The sequence below is a fragment of the Lagenorhynchus albirostris genome, chromosome 12, assembly GCF_949774975.1.
Source record: "Lagenorhynchus albirostris chromosome 12, mLagAlb1.1, whole genome shotgun sequence".
NCBI lineage: Eukaryota > Metazoa > Chordata > Mammalia > Artiodactyla > Delphinidae > Lagenorhynchus > Lagenorhynchus albirostris.
This window is the reverse complement of record NC_083106.1, coordinates 70829136-70850433: the sequence shown is the minus strand read 5'-3', so window position 1 is coordinate 70850433 and position 21298 is coordinate 70829136. Positions and strand designations below refer to the sequence as shown.

Genomic DNA, 21298 nt, shown 5'->3' with positions numbered 1-21298 from the left:
TAGATCTGATCTTAAACAGCATAACAAAGGACCTCAGAACTAAACTATAGAGTAAACCGCTGCATAGATCCTACACTGGCCACTAAGCAGTACACACGATGAACAGATCCAAGCAGAACTACAAAGGAGGCTTTGAAAACATAATTGATACTGCAACCACAACCCATAGAAGGTGAGTCCAACTTTCAAACTGACCTAACCAGGTTGAGTGGCTGCAAAAAACTAAAAAGAACAGCATTCCCTTGAGGATTTAACCAAAACCTAGAGTCTCCTAATATGCAAAATATCCAGAATACATGCAAAAATTACTCAGCATATAAAGGAACAGGAAAGTGTTAATTCTCAAAGGGAAAAAAATCAACAAACGCCAGTCCTGAGATGACACATACAATGGAATTATCACATGAAGACTTACAATGTTACTGCAACTATGCCACAAACCATAAGGGCCAAACATTTTGAAACAAATGGAAAGATAAAAAGTCTTGGCCAAGAAAGAAAAGCTATAAAAAACCAAATGGAAATTTTAGAAGTGAAAAATACAATAACTGACATAATATATTCACTGGATGGGCTCAAGAACAGAAACAAGGTATAAGAGCAGAGACTCAATTAACTTAAAGATAGATAATTAGAAATTAACCATCTGAAAAGAAAAAAGAAAAAAAAGACTGAAAAAAAAGTCAGAGGCTCAGGGACCTATGGGACAATACCAAAAGGCCTACTACTTATTTCAACAGAATCCAAAAGCAGAGGAAAAAGAAAAAACATTTGGAGAAATAATGGCTAAAAACATACCAATTTTAGCACAAGACATAAACTGAAAAACTCAAGCTCAGCAAACCTCAAGAAGATAAAGAAATCCAAAACCAGAAAAATTATATTCAAGTTGCTGAAAACTAAAAAATAAAGAAAACATCTTTAAATGAGCCAAAGAAAAATGACATCACATACACATGACATTTCAAATGACTGCAGATTTCTCATCAGAAATAAGGGAGGCCAAGAGGAAGAGAAATGGCATTATTAAAGCATTGAAGGATAACAACCGTCAACCTAGAATTGGTTCAAGATGGCAGAGGAGAAGGACATGCTCTCACTCCCTCTAGTGGGAGCACTGGAATCACAACTAACTGAACAATCATCAACAGGAAGACACTAGAACTCACCAAAAAAGATACCCCACATCCAAAGACAAGGGAGAAGCCACAATGAGATGGTAGGAGGGAACACAATCACAATAAAATCAAATCCCATAACTGCTGGGTGGGTGACTCACAGACTGGAGAACACTTATACCACAGAAGTCCACCACTGGAGTGAAGGTTCTGAGCCCTATGTCAGGCTTCCCAACCTGGGGGTCCGGCAATGGGAGGAGGAATTTCTAGAGAATCAGATTTTGAAGGCTAATGGGATTTGATTGCAGGACTTCAAAAGGACTGGGGGAAAAAGAGACTCCACTCTTGGAGGGCACACACAAAGTAGTGTGTGCACTGGGACCCAGGGGAAGGAGCAGTGACCCCATAGGAGACTGAACCAGACCTGCCTGCTAGTGTTGGAGGGTCTCCTGCAGAGACAACCAGTAGGGAGGGAACCCAGCCACACCCATCAGCAGATTAAAGAAGATTAAAGTTTTACTGAGCTCTGCCCACCAGAGCAACACCCAGCTCTACCCACCACCAGTCCCTCTCATCAGGAAAACTGCACAAGCCTCTTACATACCTTCACCCACCAGAGGGCAGACAGCAGAAGCAAGAAGAACTACAATCCTGCAACCTGTGGAACAAAAACCACATTCACAGAAAGACAGACAAGATGAAAAGGCAGAGGGCTATGTACCAGATGAAGGAACGAGATAAAACCCCAGAAAAACAACTAAATGAAATGGAGATAAGCAACCTTCCAGAAAAAGAATTCAGAATAATGACAGTGAAGATGATCCAGGACCTTGGAAAAAGAATGGAGGCAAAGATCAAGAAGATGCAAGAAATATTTAACAAAGACCTAGAAGAATTAAAGAACAAACAGAGATGAATAATACAATAACTGAAATGAAAAACACACTAGAAGGAATCAATAGCAGAATAACTGAGGCAGAAGAACAGATAAGTGACCTGAAAGACAGAATGGTGGAATTCACTGCTGTGGAACAGAATAAAGAAAAAAGAAAGAAAAGAAATGAAAACAGCCTAAGAGACCTCTGGGACAACTTAAATGCAACAAAATTCACATTATAGGGGTCCCAGAAGGAGAAGAGAAAGAGAAAGGACCAGAGAAAATATTTGAAGAGATTATAGTGGAAAACTTTCCTAACATGGGAAAGGAAATAGCCACCCAAGGCCAGGAAGTGCAGAGAGTCCCACACAGGATAAACCCAAGGAGAAACATGCTGAGACACATAGTAATCAAACGGGCAAAAATTAAAGACAAAGAAAAATTATTCAAAGCAGCAAGGGAAAAACGACAAATAACATATAAATAACATACATAACCTCCCATAAGGTTAAAAGCTGATTTCTCAGCAGAAACTCTACAAGCCAGAAGGGAGTGGCATGACATATTTAACGTGATGAAAGGGAAGAACCGACAAGCAAGATTATTCTACAGGGCAAAGATCTCATTCAGATTCGATGGAGAAATCAAAAGCTCTACAGACAAGCAAAAGCCAAGAGAATTCAGCACCAGCACACCAGCTCTACAACAAATGCTAAAGGAACTTCCCTAAGTGGGAAACACAAGAGAAGAAAAGGACCTACAAAAACAAACACAAAACAATTAAGAAAATGGTCATGGGAACATACATATCGATAATTTACTTAAATGTGAATGGATTAAATACTCCAACCAAAAGACACAGGCTCGCTGAATGGAAACAAAAACAAGACCCATATATATGCTATCTACAAGAGACCCACTTCAGACCTAGGTACACATGCAGACTGGAAGTGAGGGGATGGAAAAAGATATTCCATGCAAACGGAAATCAAAAGAAAGCTGGAGTAACAATACTCATATCAGATAAAATAGACTTTAAAATAAAGAATGTTACAAGAGAGAAGGAAGGACACTACATAATGATCAGGGATCAATCCAAGAAGATATAGCAATTATAAATATATATACACCCAACATAGTAGCACCTCAATATATAAGGAAACTGCTAACAGCTATAAAACAGGAAATCGACAGTAACACAAGAATAGTGGGGGACTTTATAACACCTCACTTACACCAATGGACAGATCATCCAAACAGAAAATTAATAAGGAAACACAAACTTTAAATGACACAATAGACCAGATAGATTTAATTGATATTTATAGGACACCCCTTCCAAAAACAGCAGATTACACTTTCTTCTCAAGTACACAAGGAACGTTCTCCAGGATAGACCACATCTTCGGTCACAAATCAAGCCTCAGTAAATTTAAGAAAACTGAAATCATATCAAGCATCTTTTCTGACCACAACGCTATGAGATTAGAAATCAATTACAGGGAAAACAACGTAAAAAACACAAACACATGGAGGCTAAACAATATGTTACTAAATAACCAAGAGATCACTGAGGAAATCAAAAGGAAAAAAAAAATACCTAGAGACAAATGACAAGGAAAACACAATGCTCCAAAACCTATGGGATGCAGCAAAAGCAGTTCTAAGAGGGAAGTCTATAGCAATACAATCCTACCTCAAGGAACAAGAAACATATCAAATTAACAATCTAACCTTACACCTAAGGAACTTGAGAAACAAGAACAAACAAAACCCAAAGTTAGTAGAAGGAAAGAAATCATAAAATCAGAGGAGAAATAAATGAAATAGAAACAAAGAAAACAGTAGCAAAGATCAATAAAACTAAAAGATGGTTCTTTGAGAAGATAAACAAAATTGATAAACGATTAGCCAGACTCATCAAGAAAAAGAGGGAGAGGACTAAAATCAATAAAATTAGAAATGAAAAAGGAGTAGTTACAACAGACACTGCAGAAATACAAAGCATCCTAAGAGACTCCTACAAGCAACTCTATGCCAATAAAATGGACAACCTGGAAGAAATGGACAAATTCTTAGAAAGGGATAACCTTCCAAGACTGACCCAGGAAGACATAGAAAATATGAACAGACCAATCAAAAATAATGAAATTGAAACTGTGATTAAAAATCTTCCAACAGGGTTTCCCTGGTGGTGCAGTGGTTGAGAGTCTGCCTGCCAATGCAGGGGACACGGGTTCGTGCCCCGGTCCGGGAAGGTCCCACATGCCGCGGAGTGGCATGAACCATGAAGGCCCGTGAACCATGGCTGTTGAGCCTGTGCATCCGGAGTCTGTGCTCCGCAACGGAAGAGGCCACAACAGTGAGAGGCCCGCGTACCGCCAAAAAAAAAAAAAAAAAAAATCTTCCAACAAACAGAAGTCCAGAACCAGATGGCTTCACAGGTGAATTCTATCAAACATTTAGAGAAGAGCTAATACCCATGCTTCTCAAACTCTCCCAAAGAATTGCAGAGGAAGGAACACTCCTAAACTCATTCTATGAGGCCACCATCAATCTCCCTGATACCAAAACCAGACAAAGATACTACAAAAAAAGAAAATTATAGAACAATATCACTCATGAATATAGATGCAAAAATCCTCAACAAAATACTAGCAAACAGAATCCAACAACACTTTAAAAGGATCATACACCATGATCAAGTGGGATTTATCCCAGGGATGCAAGGATTCTTCAATATATGCAATTCAATCACTGTGATACACTATATTAACAAATTGAAGAAGAAAGACCATATGATCATCTCAATAGATGCAGAAAAAGCTTTCGGAAAAATTCAACACCCATTTATGCTAAAAACTCTCCAGAAAGTGGGCATAGAGGGAAACTACCTCAACATAATAAAGGCCATATACGACAAACCCACAGCAAACCTCATTCTCAATGGTGAAAAACAGAAAGCATTTTCTCTAAGATCAGGAACAAGACAAGGATGTCCACTCTCACCACTATTATTCAACATAGTTTTGGAAGTCCTAGCCACGGCAATCAGAGAAGAAAAAGAAATAAAAGGAATACAAATTGGAAAAGAAGAAGTAAAACTGTCACTGTTTGAAGATGACATGATACTATACATAGAGAATCCTTAAGATGCCACCAGAAAATGACTAGAGCTAATCAATGAATTTGGTAAAGTTGCAGGATACAAAATTAATGCACAGAAATCTCTTGCATTCCTATCCACTAATGATGAAATATCTGAAAGAGAAATTAAGGAAACACTTCCATTTACCATTGCAACAAAAAGAATAAAATACCTAGGAAAAAACCTACCTAGGGAGGCAAAAGACCTGTATGCAGAAAACTATAAGACACTGATGAAAGAAATTAAAGAGGATACCAACAGACGGAGAGATATACCATGTTCTTGGATTGGAAGAATCAATATTGTGAAAGTGACTATACTACCCAAAGCAATCTACAGATTCAATGCAATCCCTATCAAATTACCAATGGCATTTTTTACAGAACTAGAACAAAAAATGTTAAAATTTGTATGGAGACACAAAAGACCCCGAATAGCCAATGCAGTCTTGAGGAGAAAAAACAGAGCTGGAGGAATGAGACTCCCTGACTTCAGACTACACTACAAGGCTATAGTAATCAAGACAATATGGTACTGGCACAAAAACAGAGATATAGATCAATGGAACAGGAGAGAAAGCCCAGAGATAAACCCACGCACCTATGGTTAACTAATCTATGACAAAGGAGGAAAGGACATACAATGGAGAAAACACAGTCTCTTCAATAAGTGGTGCTGGGAAAACTGGACAGCTACATGTAAAAGAATGAAATTAGAATACTCCCTAATACCATACACAAAAATACACTCAAAATGGATTCGAGACCTAAATGTAAGACCAGACACTATAAAACTCTTAGAGGAAAACATAGGAAGAACACTCTTTGACATAAATCACAGCAATACCTTTTTTGATCCACCTCCTAGAGTAATGGAAATAAAAACAAAAATAAACAAATGGGACCTAATGAAACAGAAGTTTTTTTCACAGCAAAGGAAACTACAAACAAGACAAAAAGACAACCCTCAGAATGGGAGAAAATATTTGCAAATGAATCAATGGACAAACGATTAATCTCAAAATATATAAGCAGCTCAGGCAGCTCAATAATAAAAAAACAAACAACCCAATCCAAAAATGGGCAGAAGACCTAAATAGACATTTTTCCAAAGAAGACATACAGATGGCCAAGAAGCACATGAAAAGCTGCTCAACATCACTAACTATTACAGAAATGCAAATCAAAACTATAATGAGGTTATCACCTCACACCAGTCAGAATGGGCATCATCAGAAAATCTACAAACAACAAATGCTGGAGAGGGTGTGGAGAAATGGGAACCCTCTTGCACTGTTGGTGGGAATGTAAATTGTTACAACCACTGTGGAGAACAGTATGGAGGTTCCTTAAAAAACTAAAAATAGAATTACCATATGATCCAGCAATCCCACCATTGGGCATATACCCAGAGAAAACCATAATTCAAAAGGACACATGCACCCCAATGTTCACTGCAGCACTACTTACAATAGCCAGGTCATGGAAGCAACCTAAATTCCCATCGACATACGAATGGATAAAGAAGATATGGTACATATATACAATGGAATATTACTCAGCCATAAAAAGGAATGAAATTGGGTCATTTGTAGAGACCTGGATGGATCTAGAGACTGTCATACAGAGTGAAGTAAGTCAGAAAGAGAAAAACAAATATTGTATATGAACACATATATGTGGAACCTAGAAAAATGGTACAGATGAACCAGTTTGCAGGGCAGAAATTGAGACACAGATGTAGAGAACAAACGTATGCACATCAAGGGGGTAAAGTGGCGGGGTGGTGGTAGTGGTGGTGTGATGAATTGGGAGACTGGGATGGACATGTATACACTGATGTGTATAAAATGGATGACTAATAAGAACCTGCTGTATAAAAAAAATAAAATTCAAAAGAAAATAGAAAATATTCTTCAGAAATGAAAATGAAATAAAGCCATTCTCAGAGGAAGGAAAAAGAGGACAACTGGTCTCCAGCAAAATGCTCTAAAAGAAATGCTAAAGGAAATCCTTTAAGTGGAAGGGAAATGATACCTAAGGAAAACTTGAAATATCAGGAATAAAAGAAGAGTAACAGGAACATTAAATATCTCAGTAACTATAATAGATTGTCCTTTCCCTCTTAAACTCTTTAAAACATGTATCACAATTAAAATCAAAAGTTATAAACATTACATTATCACATCAAAAATTTTTCATACAAATCAAAGCAAAAAAACAAAGAATCTGATTAAAAAAAAAAACAGGCAGAAGATCTGAATGGACATTTTTCCAAAGAAGACATACAGATGGACAACAGGCACACAGGAGAGTGCTCAACATTGCTAATCATCAGGAAAATGCAAATCAAAACCACAATGAGATATCACCTCACACCTGTTAGAACGGCTATTATCAAAAAGACAAGAAATAACAAGTGTCGGCAGGGATGTGGAAAAAAGTGAATCCTTGTGCACTGTTAGTACAAGTGAAATTGGTGCAGCCACTATGGAAAACAGTATGGAGGTTCTTCCCCAATTTAAAAATACAGCTACCATATGCAGAAACTCCACTTCTTGGTATTTATCTCAAGAACACAAAACACTAACTCAAAAGGATATATGCACCGCATGTTCACTGCGGCATTATTTACGATAGCCAAGATAAGGAAACAACCTAAGTGTCCATCAATGGATGAATGGATAAAGAAAGCGTGGTGTAAATATTTACAATGGAATATTATTCAGCCATAAAAAGAAAGAAATCTTGCCATTTGCAGTAAGCTGGATGGACCTTGAGGGCATTATGCTAAAGTGAAGTAAGGCAGACAGAGAAAGACAAATACTGTACGATCTCACTTATATGTGAAATCAAAAAACAAAACACAACAAAACAAAGAGAGACGAGCTCACAGATACAGAGAACAGATTGGTGGTTGCCAGAGGTAGGGAATAAGGAATGGTCAAAATGAGTGAAGGGGGTCAAAAGGTACAAACTTCCAGCTATAAAATAAGTAAGTCCTGGGGATGTAATGTACAGCAAGGTGACTGTGGTTAGTAACACTGTATTGCATATTGGGATGCTAAGAGAGTAGATCTTAAAAGTTCTCATCACAAGAAAAAAATTTTTGCAACTACGTACAATGATGGATGTTAACTAGACCTATTGTGATCATTTCACAATATATACAAATATTGAATCATTATGTTTTACACCTGAAACTGTATCAATTGTCAATTATATCTCAATTTTTAAAATACTATGTAATACACATATGAAGATGTAAGTGGATGTAAAACATATGACACCTACAACATAAACAGAGGAACATAGTGAGACTGATATGATGGTAAAATTTCTACACTCCAATTAAGTGGCAAAATGTTCATTTTAAGTAGATTGTGAAAAGTTATGTATATCATAATTTCCATAGCAACTAATAAAAAAGACTATACAAAGAGATATTGTCAAAAACTCAATAGAGGACTTCACTGGTGGCACAGTGGTTAAGAATCTGCCTGCCAATGCAGGGGACATGGGTTGGAGCCCTGGTCCAGGAAGATCCCACATGCTGCGGAGCAACTAAGCCCGTATGCCACAACTACTGAGCCTGTGCTCTAGAGCCCGTGAGCCACAACTACTGAGCCCACGTGCCACAACTACTGAAGCCCACACGCCTAGAGCCCATGCTCCACAAGAGAATCCCCTGCTCACCTCAACTAGAGAAAGCCCACGAAGACCCAACACAGCCAAAAATAAATACATAAATAAATTTATTAAAAAAAAAACTCAACAGAGAAATTACAAGGGAATAATAAAAATATTCAAATAATACACAAGAAGGCAGGAAAGGAGAAACAGAAGAATAAAAAAGAGAGAACAAACAGACACCTAATAATAAAATTCTGGACAGAAATCCAAACATGAATAATTACATGAAGTGTGAATGGTCTAAACACAGAAACTAAAAGACAGATATTGTCAGAAACTGGCAACAGCTACAAGCAAAACTGACTAATTAGATAGATCATTACTGCTGTGAAGATCCATGAAATGTCAACCTTAACCTCTGACTCTACAAGTACAATTTCCAGCTCTTCCTTTTGTCATTAGGTCTTTCTAATCAGTAATATCTCCGTTATTTACTAAGCTTTCTTATTTTCCCAATTTCTCAACTGAATATTCTCATGATTTGGAAAAACATAAATTTCCTGAGAAATTTGAGGAAGAAATTACTGTACGGAAACAGTTTCTCCCCCCTATGATGTGTCCTGCACTGAGAGAGATTAGTTGAAGTCTTCTAGCGTTAGTATCTTTTTTATTTCTCTTTGCATTTCCTACACTGTCTTTTTTATGAAGGTACCTGCTGTGTTATCTGGTGCATAGACATTCATTACATGTATAACTTCATTCAGAATTGTACCTTTCAGCATTATGTATTTTGTCTCATTTAATGCTTTTTCTTTTTTTAAAATAAATTTATTTATTTACTTATTTATTCCTGGCTGCATTGGGTCTTCATTGCTGTACGCGGGCTTTCTCTAACTGAGGTGAGCAGGGGCTACTCTTCCTTGTGGTGCGCGGGCTTCACGTTGCGGTGGCTTCGCTTGTGGAGCACAGGCTCTAGGCACACGGGCTTCCGTAGTTGTGGCACACAGGCTCAGTAGTTGTGGCTCACGGGCTCTTGAATGCAGGCTCAGTAGTTGTGGTGCACGGGCTTAGTTGCTCCGCGGCATGTGGGATCTTCCCAGACCAGCGCTCGAACCTGGTACCTCTGCACTGGCAGGCGGATTCTTAATCGCTGCGCAACCAGGGAAGTCCTGATCATGTAATGCTTTTTGCATGATGTCTACATTGTCTGATGTCAGGATAACCCTGATTTCTTGCTGTTTGTACTTTCTCATATCTTTATTTTTAGCCTTTCTGTAACATTTTGTTCTCAATGTATTTCTCATATTCAGTATAGCTTGCCTGTGCTTTGTGTCGGCAGGGATGTGGAAAAAAGTGAATCCTTGTGCACTGTTAGTACAAGTGAAATTGGTGCAATCTGAAAATAATTTTATTAGAGTTAATCTTCATTCATATTTATTCATAATGACTAATTTGTTTGCTCTCAATTCTGTCATATTATTATGGTATAGTTAACATATGTAAAAATTAAATATAAGCAAGATTTTGAATAAGTAAAAAGTTTAAAGGCCCATAAAAATGCTCACTAACCAAGTTTCAATTTCTTATTGGCTCTGGGTACATAAGTAAGGACACTGTTTGGCTTACTAACCAGACCTGCCAATATTAGTTACAACAATAACATTCTCATAGTTTCAAGATTATTGGTTTAAGACATACCTCAGTTTGGACAGGTAGATGGAAAAACAAAAGGAGGCTGGGCCAGTACTGCCAAGACAAACTCAAACTTCATATACAACACTAAGACAGAGAACAGAAAGTCACTCTGCAATAATCCTCCCAGGCACATAAATGCACTACTTAAGCAACAGAGCAGATTTTTTTTTAACTCGAATTTTAAAATGGATTAAATGGATTGTGATTCATTAATGAATCACAACCCAACATTTTAAAAAAATTGAAATGGGATAGTACTAGAGTGTGCTATACACAGCAAGTATTGTATTATAAAATTGTTTCAATTACATAAATGTGTTAGTTTGCTAAAGGTGTCATAACGAAGTACCACGCTGGGTGGCTAAAACAACAGAATTCATTTTCTCACAGTTTCTCTCATTGACTTGTAGATGCCTATCTTCTCCCACTGTCTTCACACTGACTTTCCTGTGTATGTGTCCTGATCTCCTCTTCTTATAAGGACATCAGTCATATTGGATTAGGGCCCACCCTAAAGACCTGATTTTAATTTAATTACCTCTTTAAAGGCCTTATCTCCAAATATGGTTAAATACAGAGAGACTGGGGTTAGAACTTCAACATATGATTTTGGGGAGGACACAATTCAGCCCATAACAATGTGTTTACACATATATTATGTATGTATATATACAATGTCTCACAATCAAAAAAATTTTTAAATATCTTAGAGGACTCTGAATAGATGTTTTAAATGTATTTTAATATATTGCAAGCTTAAGGGGCTCAGCCTTAATTTTTTTTTTTTTTTTTTTTTGCAGTACGCAGGCCTCTCACTGTTGTGGCCTCTCTCATTGCGGAGCACAGGCTCCGGACGCGCAGGCTCAGCGGCCATGGCTCACGGGCCCAGCCGCTCCGCGGCATGTGGGATCCTCCCGGACCGGGGAACGAACCCGTGTCCCCTGCATCAGCAGGCGGACTCTCAACCACTGCGCCACCAGGGAAGCCCAGCCTTAATATTTTAATGGAGTCTTAGGCCTCCTTCAGTCTCCAGATCGTCAGGTCTTAGTGAGACAGTTTAGAATTTAACTACTGCAGGGATACTCATAATGTATTCCTGATGTAATTCATAGAACCATGTTCCTGTGAACATGAAAGTACTTTTGCTGATGTTCTTACTCAACCAATACTTATTAAAAAAAAAAAATTAGTGTTTTAGGTCTAGGGTTTGTTTATTAGCATAGAAACGCTAATAGTTACATTTCCATGTTTTAGAGAACATTATCAATTACTATATTGACTTCCCAAACTACCAGATTAAACTACAGAAATTTAAAGGCATAGTGTCTCTCCCCTGTCTTTAATCCCAAAGGCCTCACGTATCTGAAACCAGTTTAGTTGATGGCTAACTTAGATATATCTTCAGGGCCTGAGGAAAAATACTGATGTTTTAAATTCTCTAAATTCATTTAAGGCAACATTATTCCTTTGTTTTATAGTGTACTATATTACACACACGAAGCTACAGACAGGTAAAATTAATATATAAGCCATAAAATATTTTAAATAGCACTTTAAGAATACAAACAACCAAACTTTATATTTACGCCCCATGCCTAAGAAAATTTCTTAATAATTTAGCTTAGAAACATTCCCAGCTTAGTCCTACTGAATTATAACATGTCTGCTGATCAATTCTGGGTCCATACACTATCAACAAGTTTGTTGAGTTGGCTCAGTAACATAAAATAAATAATGATGTAATGAATAGACCAAATCAGGCCACTTGGAGTCTGTAACAGTATTTGGTCATGTCAGTTTTGAAAGCCATTGGAAAACGGTCCATATACCTGTTTTGTCAGAGTAACTGATTACTTCCAAAGTCAAATAGATTAAAGGCTGGTTTCACACCACTGGAACTTTAAAATTCCATATCTTTGCATTTCACTGCTCTCACCTCAGCAATTTTAACTCCCCAGGGCATACCTCTACCTTTCTTTCACACTTCCAAGTCTTCACACACTTTGAGCAGAGTACTGAGAAGCAAAAAGCTTTCCTTGTTCTTTTTCTTCACAAAGACATTTTTTAACCTACACCGGGCATTCTGTGAAAATCTATGAAAGACTGCAAAGGACATGTGATCTCAGTCAGGCTCACTTATATGAATCTGAGAGTAAAATGTCCATCTGTCTCTCCCAGAGAGAAAGTATAGTTTTATTTTTTACTATGACAGTCATAAATTTAATAGGTCACACAATCATGTTTGATTTGTTAAATCAAAAATTCAAGAGAGAAGGGGGTAAAAAGTACATAAAAAATAAGTACTTCATAACCGTTCCAGCTATGAATTCAGATTCTCTATATAAAAACATTATCAATTAGTTGTAGTAATAAAAAACCTGTTTTATAATATATGTCAGAAAAAACTAATATACACTTTAATATCTGAGGGAAGAGGTAAAACAAATCGTATTTCAAAGGGAAATGTAAGTACATTCAAAGCAGGAATCTTATTCATTGCTATATCCCCTGCACCCAGAATATTACCTAGCATATAGTGGATTCTGATTATTTGTTAAAATTTGAAAGAGATAAATAAATGAAATCATCATTCTATTTTATAAAGATAATAACTGAAGCCAGTTAAGAAAATCTCACTCAAAATCTCACAACTGCTAATGAAAAGAATTGTGACTTGGACTCATTTCTTCTAGACACAAAGTCTTAGAGGGTTCATTCCATTATTTCGCATTTTCCACACTTGCCCGAAAGTCTGAAGGACATCAGAACACAAAATGAAAGATCTCAAACCTACTCCTCTCTTCAACATTTTCTGTACTCCACACCACCAGTTCTCAAATCAAATTCATCCTTCTACCCATTAGAGCACCGCATTGTTTGGTTTTGTACTATCCTGCATTACCAAGACAATAGACAAATATGGAGGCGTATGGCTGAACACTTCATTACAATGGGCTTCACATCAGTGGGATTCCACGTTAAATAATATATCAGTTTATCATATTGCTGAGGCAACTCCAGAGAACTGTACTAGGTGAAAACTTTTTGAATGATTCATTCTGGTATAGTTTACACTGAAGAAAAAGAGGGGGTTTAAAGTAACTTTCCTTCATAGTCATCAGCCTTGTTTCTCTCTTTTTTTCCCTACAACACATTCAGCTCATTAGGTCTTGACATATCAAGACAAACATCTACAAAAGCACTTGCCCAGAAGCTCATTTCTCACATTTAAAAGTTAATAAGCTGGGCTTCCCTGGTGGCGCAGTGGTTGAGAGTCCGCCTGCCGATGCAGGGGACACGGGTTCGTGCCCCGGTCCGGGAAGATCCCACATGCCGCAGAGCGGCTGGGCCCGTGGGCCATGGCCGCTGGGCCTGCATGTCCGGAGCCTGTGCTCCGTGGCGGGATAGGCCACAGCGGTGAGAGGCCCGCGTACCCCACACACACACACACACACACAAACAAGTAATTTGGGCTGTGAACAGAAAGATACTGAATCTCATAAGTGTGACGTAGAAATGCTTCTCCAAATGCTATGATGAAATCCTACCTGCAATGATGTACACTTGAGTATACAAACAGTAAAGAACCAGACATGAACTATTACAAATGAAGAAAGATTCTATTTCTCTAACGTTTTTAAAATTCTTTATTTTATTATTTTTATTTTTGGCTGTGCCGCACAGCTTGGGGGATCTTAGTTCCCCGACAAAGGGACGAGGAACTGAACCCAGGCTCTCGGCACTGAAAGCACAGTCCTAACCACTGGACTGCTGGGAAATTCCCTTAAATTCTTTATTTTTTAATTCAGATCACATCTACTGTTTACCTCAATTTGTACCAAGATTAAACACCTCCCAAAGCTTATCCAGCAAATAATTAAAATTTCATGGTCAGGCTTAAACCAAATTCCACCTTTTCTGACTATATGCCATTATACAATACAATGGTATATGGAGTCAACTGAGCTTTAGACTTCAATGTGAATTTACTTACAAGAAATTACATTAAAGAGGAGAAATGTCTTAGAATAACGCTCAAACTACCACTTTAAAAGCCACCTGCTTTAAAAGCTGAGTTCTGTTTGGAAGACCAAAAAAAAGAATGTTTTAACATGGCTCATTTCTCCACTAAATAAACATTTATTTAATGTTAAATGAGCAAAATTATGTACTAAGGATTATGATTCCTATGGCAATCTAAATCAAATAAGAAAAAAATACAATGCAGTAAATACCAAATGACATGTTACAACGGAATACATAAAAAACAGAGGTGTTAAGTAATGTTAATAGGACTAAAATAATTAGGAAAGTCTTCCCCAAAGAGATCATTATTAAATCAACTAATGACATTTTCATTGTAGGAATTCCGCACAGACAAAAAGGCAAGCACTAAGTAAGACATTCAGCAAATATATTTTAAGTGGAAGGCTAAATTGGGGACCTAATGAGATAAATGTGGAGAAGACAGTAGACCTAACTGACAGATTGATTTTACATTCAATGTAATAGGAAATAATATCATACTAAAAATACTTGGATAACAGAAGAGCAACATGAATAAAATGCTAATTGATGAAGATATTTCCTTCATACCTACACGTAGGACAGACTATAATACTGAAAATAAAACCAGGAAAGCTGTGCCAGTTACCCAAAGGTAAGGTGATGAAGGTCTGGGTGACAGTGGCTGAAGAAGGCTTAGTGTAGCCAGGTGACAGGCCGGGGGGTTATAGGGGGAAAGATCTACTAGTTTCTTTGCAGCCAAGGTTACCACAAAAATCAAGAAAAATTTCTGGGCTACTGGAAAACTTAAAGGCCCAGAGGTCTTCAGAGCAGCGCCCATCAAGAAGATCCCACAACTATAGTTTCAGCGGTACATATGAGGATGTTCTGTGACTTCCATGAGGTACCACAGAACTGTCTTAGGACTGAACAAGAAGAGTAAAGCTTATTCCATTACTCACTCCAAAGCTGGCTACCTGGATTTTAAATCCAATTTGATACTATGCAGACAATAAAGTTCAGTTACAAAGTCAAACAAAACACGTGTTCTTAACACATTCAATACCACACCTTAATGCCTTTGGTGGAAGATCTCTGTGATATTATTATTCTTAAGTGGAAATTAACCCTTACTCGTGAACAGGAGTTAAAAGGATTTCAAGAGCATAAATTCTTTTCTTTTTTTAACATCTTTACTGGAGTATAATTGCTTTACAGTGCTGTGTTAGTTTCTGCTGTATAACAAAGTGAATCAGCTATATGCATACGTATACTCCTTATCCCACTCCTGTAGGTGGTCACAAAGCACCCTGCTGATCTCCCTGTGCCATGCAGCTGCTTCCTACTAGCTATTTTACATTTGGTAGTGTATATATGTCAGTGCCACTCTCTCATTTCGTCCCAGCTTACCCTTCCCCCTCCCCGTGTCCTCAAATCCATTCTCTGTGTCTGTCTTTATTCCTGTCCTTGCCCCTAGGTTCTGCAGAACCTTTTTTTTTAAGCTTCCGTGTGTGTGTGTGTGTGTGTGTGTGTGTGTGTGTGTGTGTGTGTGTGTGTTAGCCTACGGTATTTGTTTTTCTCTTTCTGACTTGCTTCACTCCATATGACAGATTCTAGGTCCATCCACCTCACTACAAATAACTCAATTTCGTTTCCTTTTATGGCTGAGTAATATTCCATTTTATATATGTGCCACATCTTCTTTATCCATTCATCCGATGATGGACACTTAGGTTGCTTCCATGTCCTGGTTATTGTAAATTGTGCTGCAGTGAACACTGTGGTACAGGACTCTTATTAAATTCTTGATGTAAACAGTAAAGGCATGACTCTTGCTCAGGGATTACCTATTCCATCAACCCCTTGAAACAGACACCCTGGCCCCTGACTGGAGGAAATTCAAACAGGTTATACCACTCACGTGGTTCTTTTTAAGGGGCAACCCATTATTTGGTCATAAATTATAGCAGGCAGGTACACCTGAAAGTCATAAATTGTTTTGTCACATCAAATTTTCCCTTTTTTTCCAACTGCAAATAGGCCCCAACCTGCAGAATAATAAAAAGGAAGTATAAAATAAAACTAGCAATTAAAATCACTGAGGAAAATATAGGTAGGAAATATTTAAAATTTCATAATGCTTTATGACCAGAAATACTGAATAATCATAGATAAGTAAAAGTTGCCTGTCACCACAAAAATCAAAAAGAACTCACAGGAGCTATAGTTTGTTAAATCAAATAAGTCACAAGTCTTTAAGCCATTAATAATGATTAACAAATCACCGGCACCATGTTGGGGGAGGAGGACGCGGAGGTCCAGTTCTTGATGAAAAGAAGCGTCTGGTAGAGAGCCCCAAATGACCCAACAGGCCTCTGTGCTGATTGATGGCATTTTCCACGTACTAAAGGAAATGTCAAAAAGCACACCCTTAAACAAAAGAACAATTCAGAGACAAATCCTGGCGATAAAATAAATGTGACTGCTAAGTATCTCGTCAGGAAATTGATACACTCCGAGGTGTTTTCCATTTGAGAGAAATCTTAGGTGTTTACATCACCAGTGAAGAAAAATGAAATGTTAGGAGGATCTGAAAAAGGGTCTCTTGCACTGTATTCCCCTTTTCATAAAAAAAGAGGAGAAGTCCTAAAAAAAAAATTTTTCCAGGCCAGGTTCAAAGACATAGAACGGCTTTACCCACAGTCCCACGTCTGGGGCAGGGATTCTGCGCCGGGCCACACCAGGGCCCCCGAGGCAGAAGCCACCCACCACGAATTCCCAGCCTCTCAACCGCGTCCCTCCAGAAACCGAGAGGCCTTGACTTTCCGGTTGCTCACGTGACCCCACTCAGAACGCGTTTCTAGCCGAACTGGGGCCGTAGGGCCACCTCGCTGCACGGCAGCCTCCAGTGATGGGCACCCTGAGTGCGCCCCGTACGTGCGTGGCACATCGAGGCCGAGCTGGCAGCCCACCTGCTACCTTCACAGGCACACTCCAGTCACGCACTTCGCTGCCACTACTTTCTTTGCCTCGGCTCCCGGTTTCGGAGAAGCCAAGCGGTATTTAAACAAGTTACGTCCCCTCCGTTCCCCGAACAAGATGCCCAGGCGCGGAGCCACAACACCCCTTCCCATCACGCTCCTGGGGTCCGACCCCCACGGGCGGCCCCTCCGTTCGCCCCGCGCCCAGGCTCTCGGGGGGCGCTCCGGCGGGGCGGCATCCCGGGGGCGCGGACGGAAGGGCTAAGCGGCGTCCGCTGGGCCGCCGGGGGGCCTGCCCGTGACCTTGACCGAGACCGAGGGGGGCCGGCGGGCTTACCTTGTTGAGATGGGGGCTCCGGGTCACGGCGTAGCCGCGCTGGGGGGTGTGTCGGCGGCCGGGGGCTTGGGGCTGCATGGCGGGCGGCGCGCGGGGTCGGGTCTGGCCGGGTCGGGCGGCTGATGCTGCCGGGACGCCCGAGCTGACTGTGGCGGCGGCGGCGGCGCTGGGGAAGGGCCGGCGGTCGAGGACGGGCGTGGGTGGGAGAGAGGCGGTGGACGCGGCGGGAGGGGCCGGCGAGGAGCCCGTGTCCACAGCCCGGCAGCCTGCGAGAAGCGCTGAGTCATGGCTGGGGGAGAGGCGAGCGGCGAGCAAGGAGGAGGGGGAGGAAGGGCGAGGCCCGGGCGGTGCCGCTCCCTTCCACGCCCAGGTCCCCGCTCGCCATCGGTTTAGAGGCGCAACCGTCCCAGCCCATCGCTGCGTGGGACGTGGCTCGGTGTGGCGCACGCAGTGCCCTACTTGCTCCAGAGAACCAAATGGGAAGCAAGGTCAGGTTCCCCCCGCCCGGCCCGTGAGCACCATCACCCCTGGCCGAGGCGGCCCCGCAGCCGCACCCCGCGGGGAGGTTGAGATGGGGTGGGAAACGGAGAGCCTCGGCCAGAGAGGACGGCTGCCCAGACACAGAGGGGGGGCCCGGGGGCTGTTTGCAAAAGGCCTTAACTGACTGATGCGAACGACACTTCATCTCTCCCCTCCTATCAGGCGCTTCCAAACGCGCTGCGCACAGTTCCAGATGGCAGCCAGGGCCGGGGTTCGGAGGAAACCAACCTTGACCCAGAAAGAACAGGCCCGGGTAGAACTGGGAGAAAGGCAAGAGAGGAAAGTGCGGGCCGCGACGCCGCAGGAGTCTCTGTAGATCGTCCCTGGGAATTTTATTTTAATGCCATTAATATAAAAGACAAGGTGCAAATGTTAGAGCCCACTGGACAGTCAAATTTATCTTGTATATATTGTTCCCAAGAGTTCTAGAAGCCGAGATGTTTACGAACCTCTCTCTCTGAATAATGGTGGGTAACTCAATCTTTAAGGGCTTCAGTGTCTTCTTTGGTAAAACGAGAAGGTCGGAATAAATGATCTTCCAGCGCTGGAATTCCATTATTATTGATATTTATACTTGAAGTTTCAAGGAATGTTGGAGCAATCAGATCACAGCCAAAAGGAGCGTCAGACACAGCACACCCTAAAGGCTTCCTGTGCCCCAATTTCCTTTTCAGTTAATAGAATCGCTAGTTTCTGCCCTGTTCCTACCTAATGATTTTACAAAAAGTAGTGTTTGGGATTGAGCGTTTGATTTTATATATCCATAAACTAGACGTTCAACCAAAGTGTTTCATTTCTAATTATGTTACTTTTCCTTATCAGAAAGATTTGTTACGGCCTTATTTTTTGGCCATCCAGAAGCTTCTTAGGGCTAGCCTTTAAATTATCTAGAATCAGTTGCTTTAATAGAGAACATTTTATTTGCATCACAGATTTATTTCAAGATTCCTTGCATTCCAGTAACACTTTTCCCTGTGAATTCTATAATCCATCAATAATTAACCCAACAACATCTGAGAAGAAGGTATACTTTACAAAACTCACTCTCTTGAATTACCTGAGGTACATTACAATTAGCGTATTTTATTGGCGACAAGACCAGTTTAACAACAGGCCCGGAAACAAAACACAAGATGCTGAAGAAGAAACAAAAATATTAGTACAACAGAACCTTATTATAATACAGCTCTTTATTACATAAATTTAGACACATTACCTGTCTATTCCTAGTTTTGTGACATAATATTTACAGATAAAAGGCTGATGTAAATATAGGGAGTAGCCCCAAAAGAGTGTGTGGGCTCTTCCCCCAAGCCATCATTACAGAGGGATTACAGAATCCTGCCAGTGCAGGGAGAGTTCACATCTCCCTTCCACGTTTATTTCTCTCGTGAAAAGAGCTTCAATCCTCTTGAATGACAGTATAAGGCCTAGCTGGGGGAGTCATTTTGTATACCCATGTGCAGTTCCAAGAATACTGGGAAGAACCTATTTTTCCACATAAATGTTAGCTAGAACACCAACTTTTTCCACCCTTTTTAAAGATTTGTAGGTTTAGGTTTTATTACAAAAACCAAAAAATACATTAAAAAAACCAAACACATTAGAAAAACTTCTGCTATAATTTCCCTTATGAGAAACTACAGTCACTCTATACACAATTGACAAGTTAAGAATGCGTGTGATTCACAAACAAAGGAACTAGAATCTGTAGTTTCTGATGCCCAGTGAGAATACTAGGTCAAAATCAGATATTTCTTGCCCAAGTTTAATGCACAATGAACTCTAATCATATTTAAATATGATTGTAGCATTCCTATCTAAGGTCATTGAGATTTCAAGCAGAGAAAATTCAGGAAATACGTAATAGCACATGCAACATTTCAAATGTAACTTTCACAAGAAAAAAATCTAATAGAAAAAAGCTGTAGCTGTGTGATGGTTTGTGATATTAAGTAAATGATTTTGTATTTCTTCACACAAAAACACATTATTGCTGTGTAAAATTAGTTCCAATTTTTCTTTTCTTTTTTAGTTAAAAATCTTAACACGCCTGGTTCTTGGTGTGTTTCTGTATGAAGGAAAGACCTTTGACCTTTGGGGGTTCTAATTTGAGAACCCCAGTGTCTGATATATTAGAGAGGACAAGGCCTACGAGAGTGGCCAACCCTAAAAGTTCAGAATCAGAAGTAGGCAGTTGAATCCTTGGGGTGGCCAGCCCCAGGGTAACTGGCAACCTTGGCAAGAGTTGACTTTTTGCCTGCCTAATGCAGTGAGGATACAAGTTGAATGAGCACTAATGGGGGGGAGGAAACACTTTACCTCTACCCATTTTAGGTTGTCAGCTGGGACGCTAAGAAGATAACACATTAACAAAAGAAAAACAGTTCATTAACTAACACATGCAGTGCACATCACCCAGGAGAAACCTAAAACGAAGAGTGGCTCAAAGCAGTAGCTTAGAACTGCGATCTATACAGCATCTTCGACAAAGAACAATAAATTGGTAGAGAAGTGACAGGACAAAGGAAAGCAGTTTTAGGCTTCCAAGGGCGGCAAACTCTAGGAAGGTAAATACATGGGAAGAAATTAATGGAATAAGATTTGTTTGCAGATTCCTCTGGTCCTCATAATTTGGGGTGACATATCCTGGCTTTACCTGGCTCTAAGGAATCCTTGATGAACCAAGCTATAAGTTATTGGTATCTGAGTATTAGAGTAACAGGTGAAATGGGTACATGGGTCATTTCATTAGAATGTTTTACAGAGATGCACCCTTATTTTATTCTGTTCTTTAAGCAAAAGTTTATGCAAAAGCCCCATCCTCTAGAAGACCCTACAGAATGTCTAGAGCCCTGTAGAACACATCTTTAAAAAAAAAAAAAAAGGAAGCAGTATTTCTCTTTATTAACCGTTAAGAGCATTACCTCTACTATTAGGAATAATGTAATACCATCTCATTCTT

At 39.8% G+C, this 21298-nt stretch overlaps 1 protein-coding gene across 1 annotated transcript in view; it reads right to left on the bottom strand.

Annotated features, from left to right (window-relative positions):
- The window catches only part of ME1 (malic enzyme 1), a 193010-nt gene extending 175098 nt beyond the window's left edge, over nucleotides 1-17912 (bottom strand). The window contains exon 1 of the mRNA XM_060167405.1: nucleotides 17794-17912. Coding sequence (XP_060023388.1) covers nucleotides 17794-17871 — 78 coding nt within the window. The 5' untranslated portion in view covers nucleotides 17872-17912. The remainder of the gene's footprint in view (nucleotides 1-17793) is intronic.
- Nucleotides 17913-21298: the final 3386 nt, after the last annotated feature.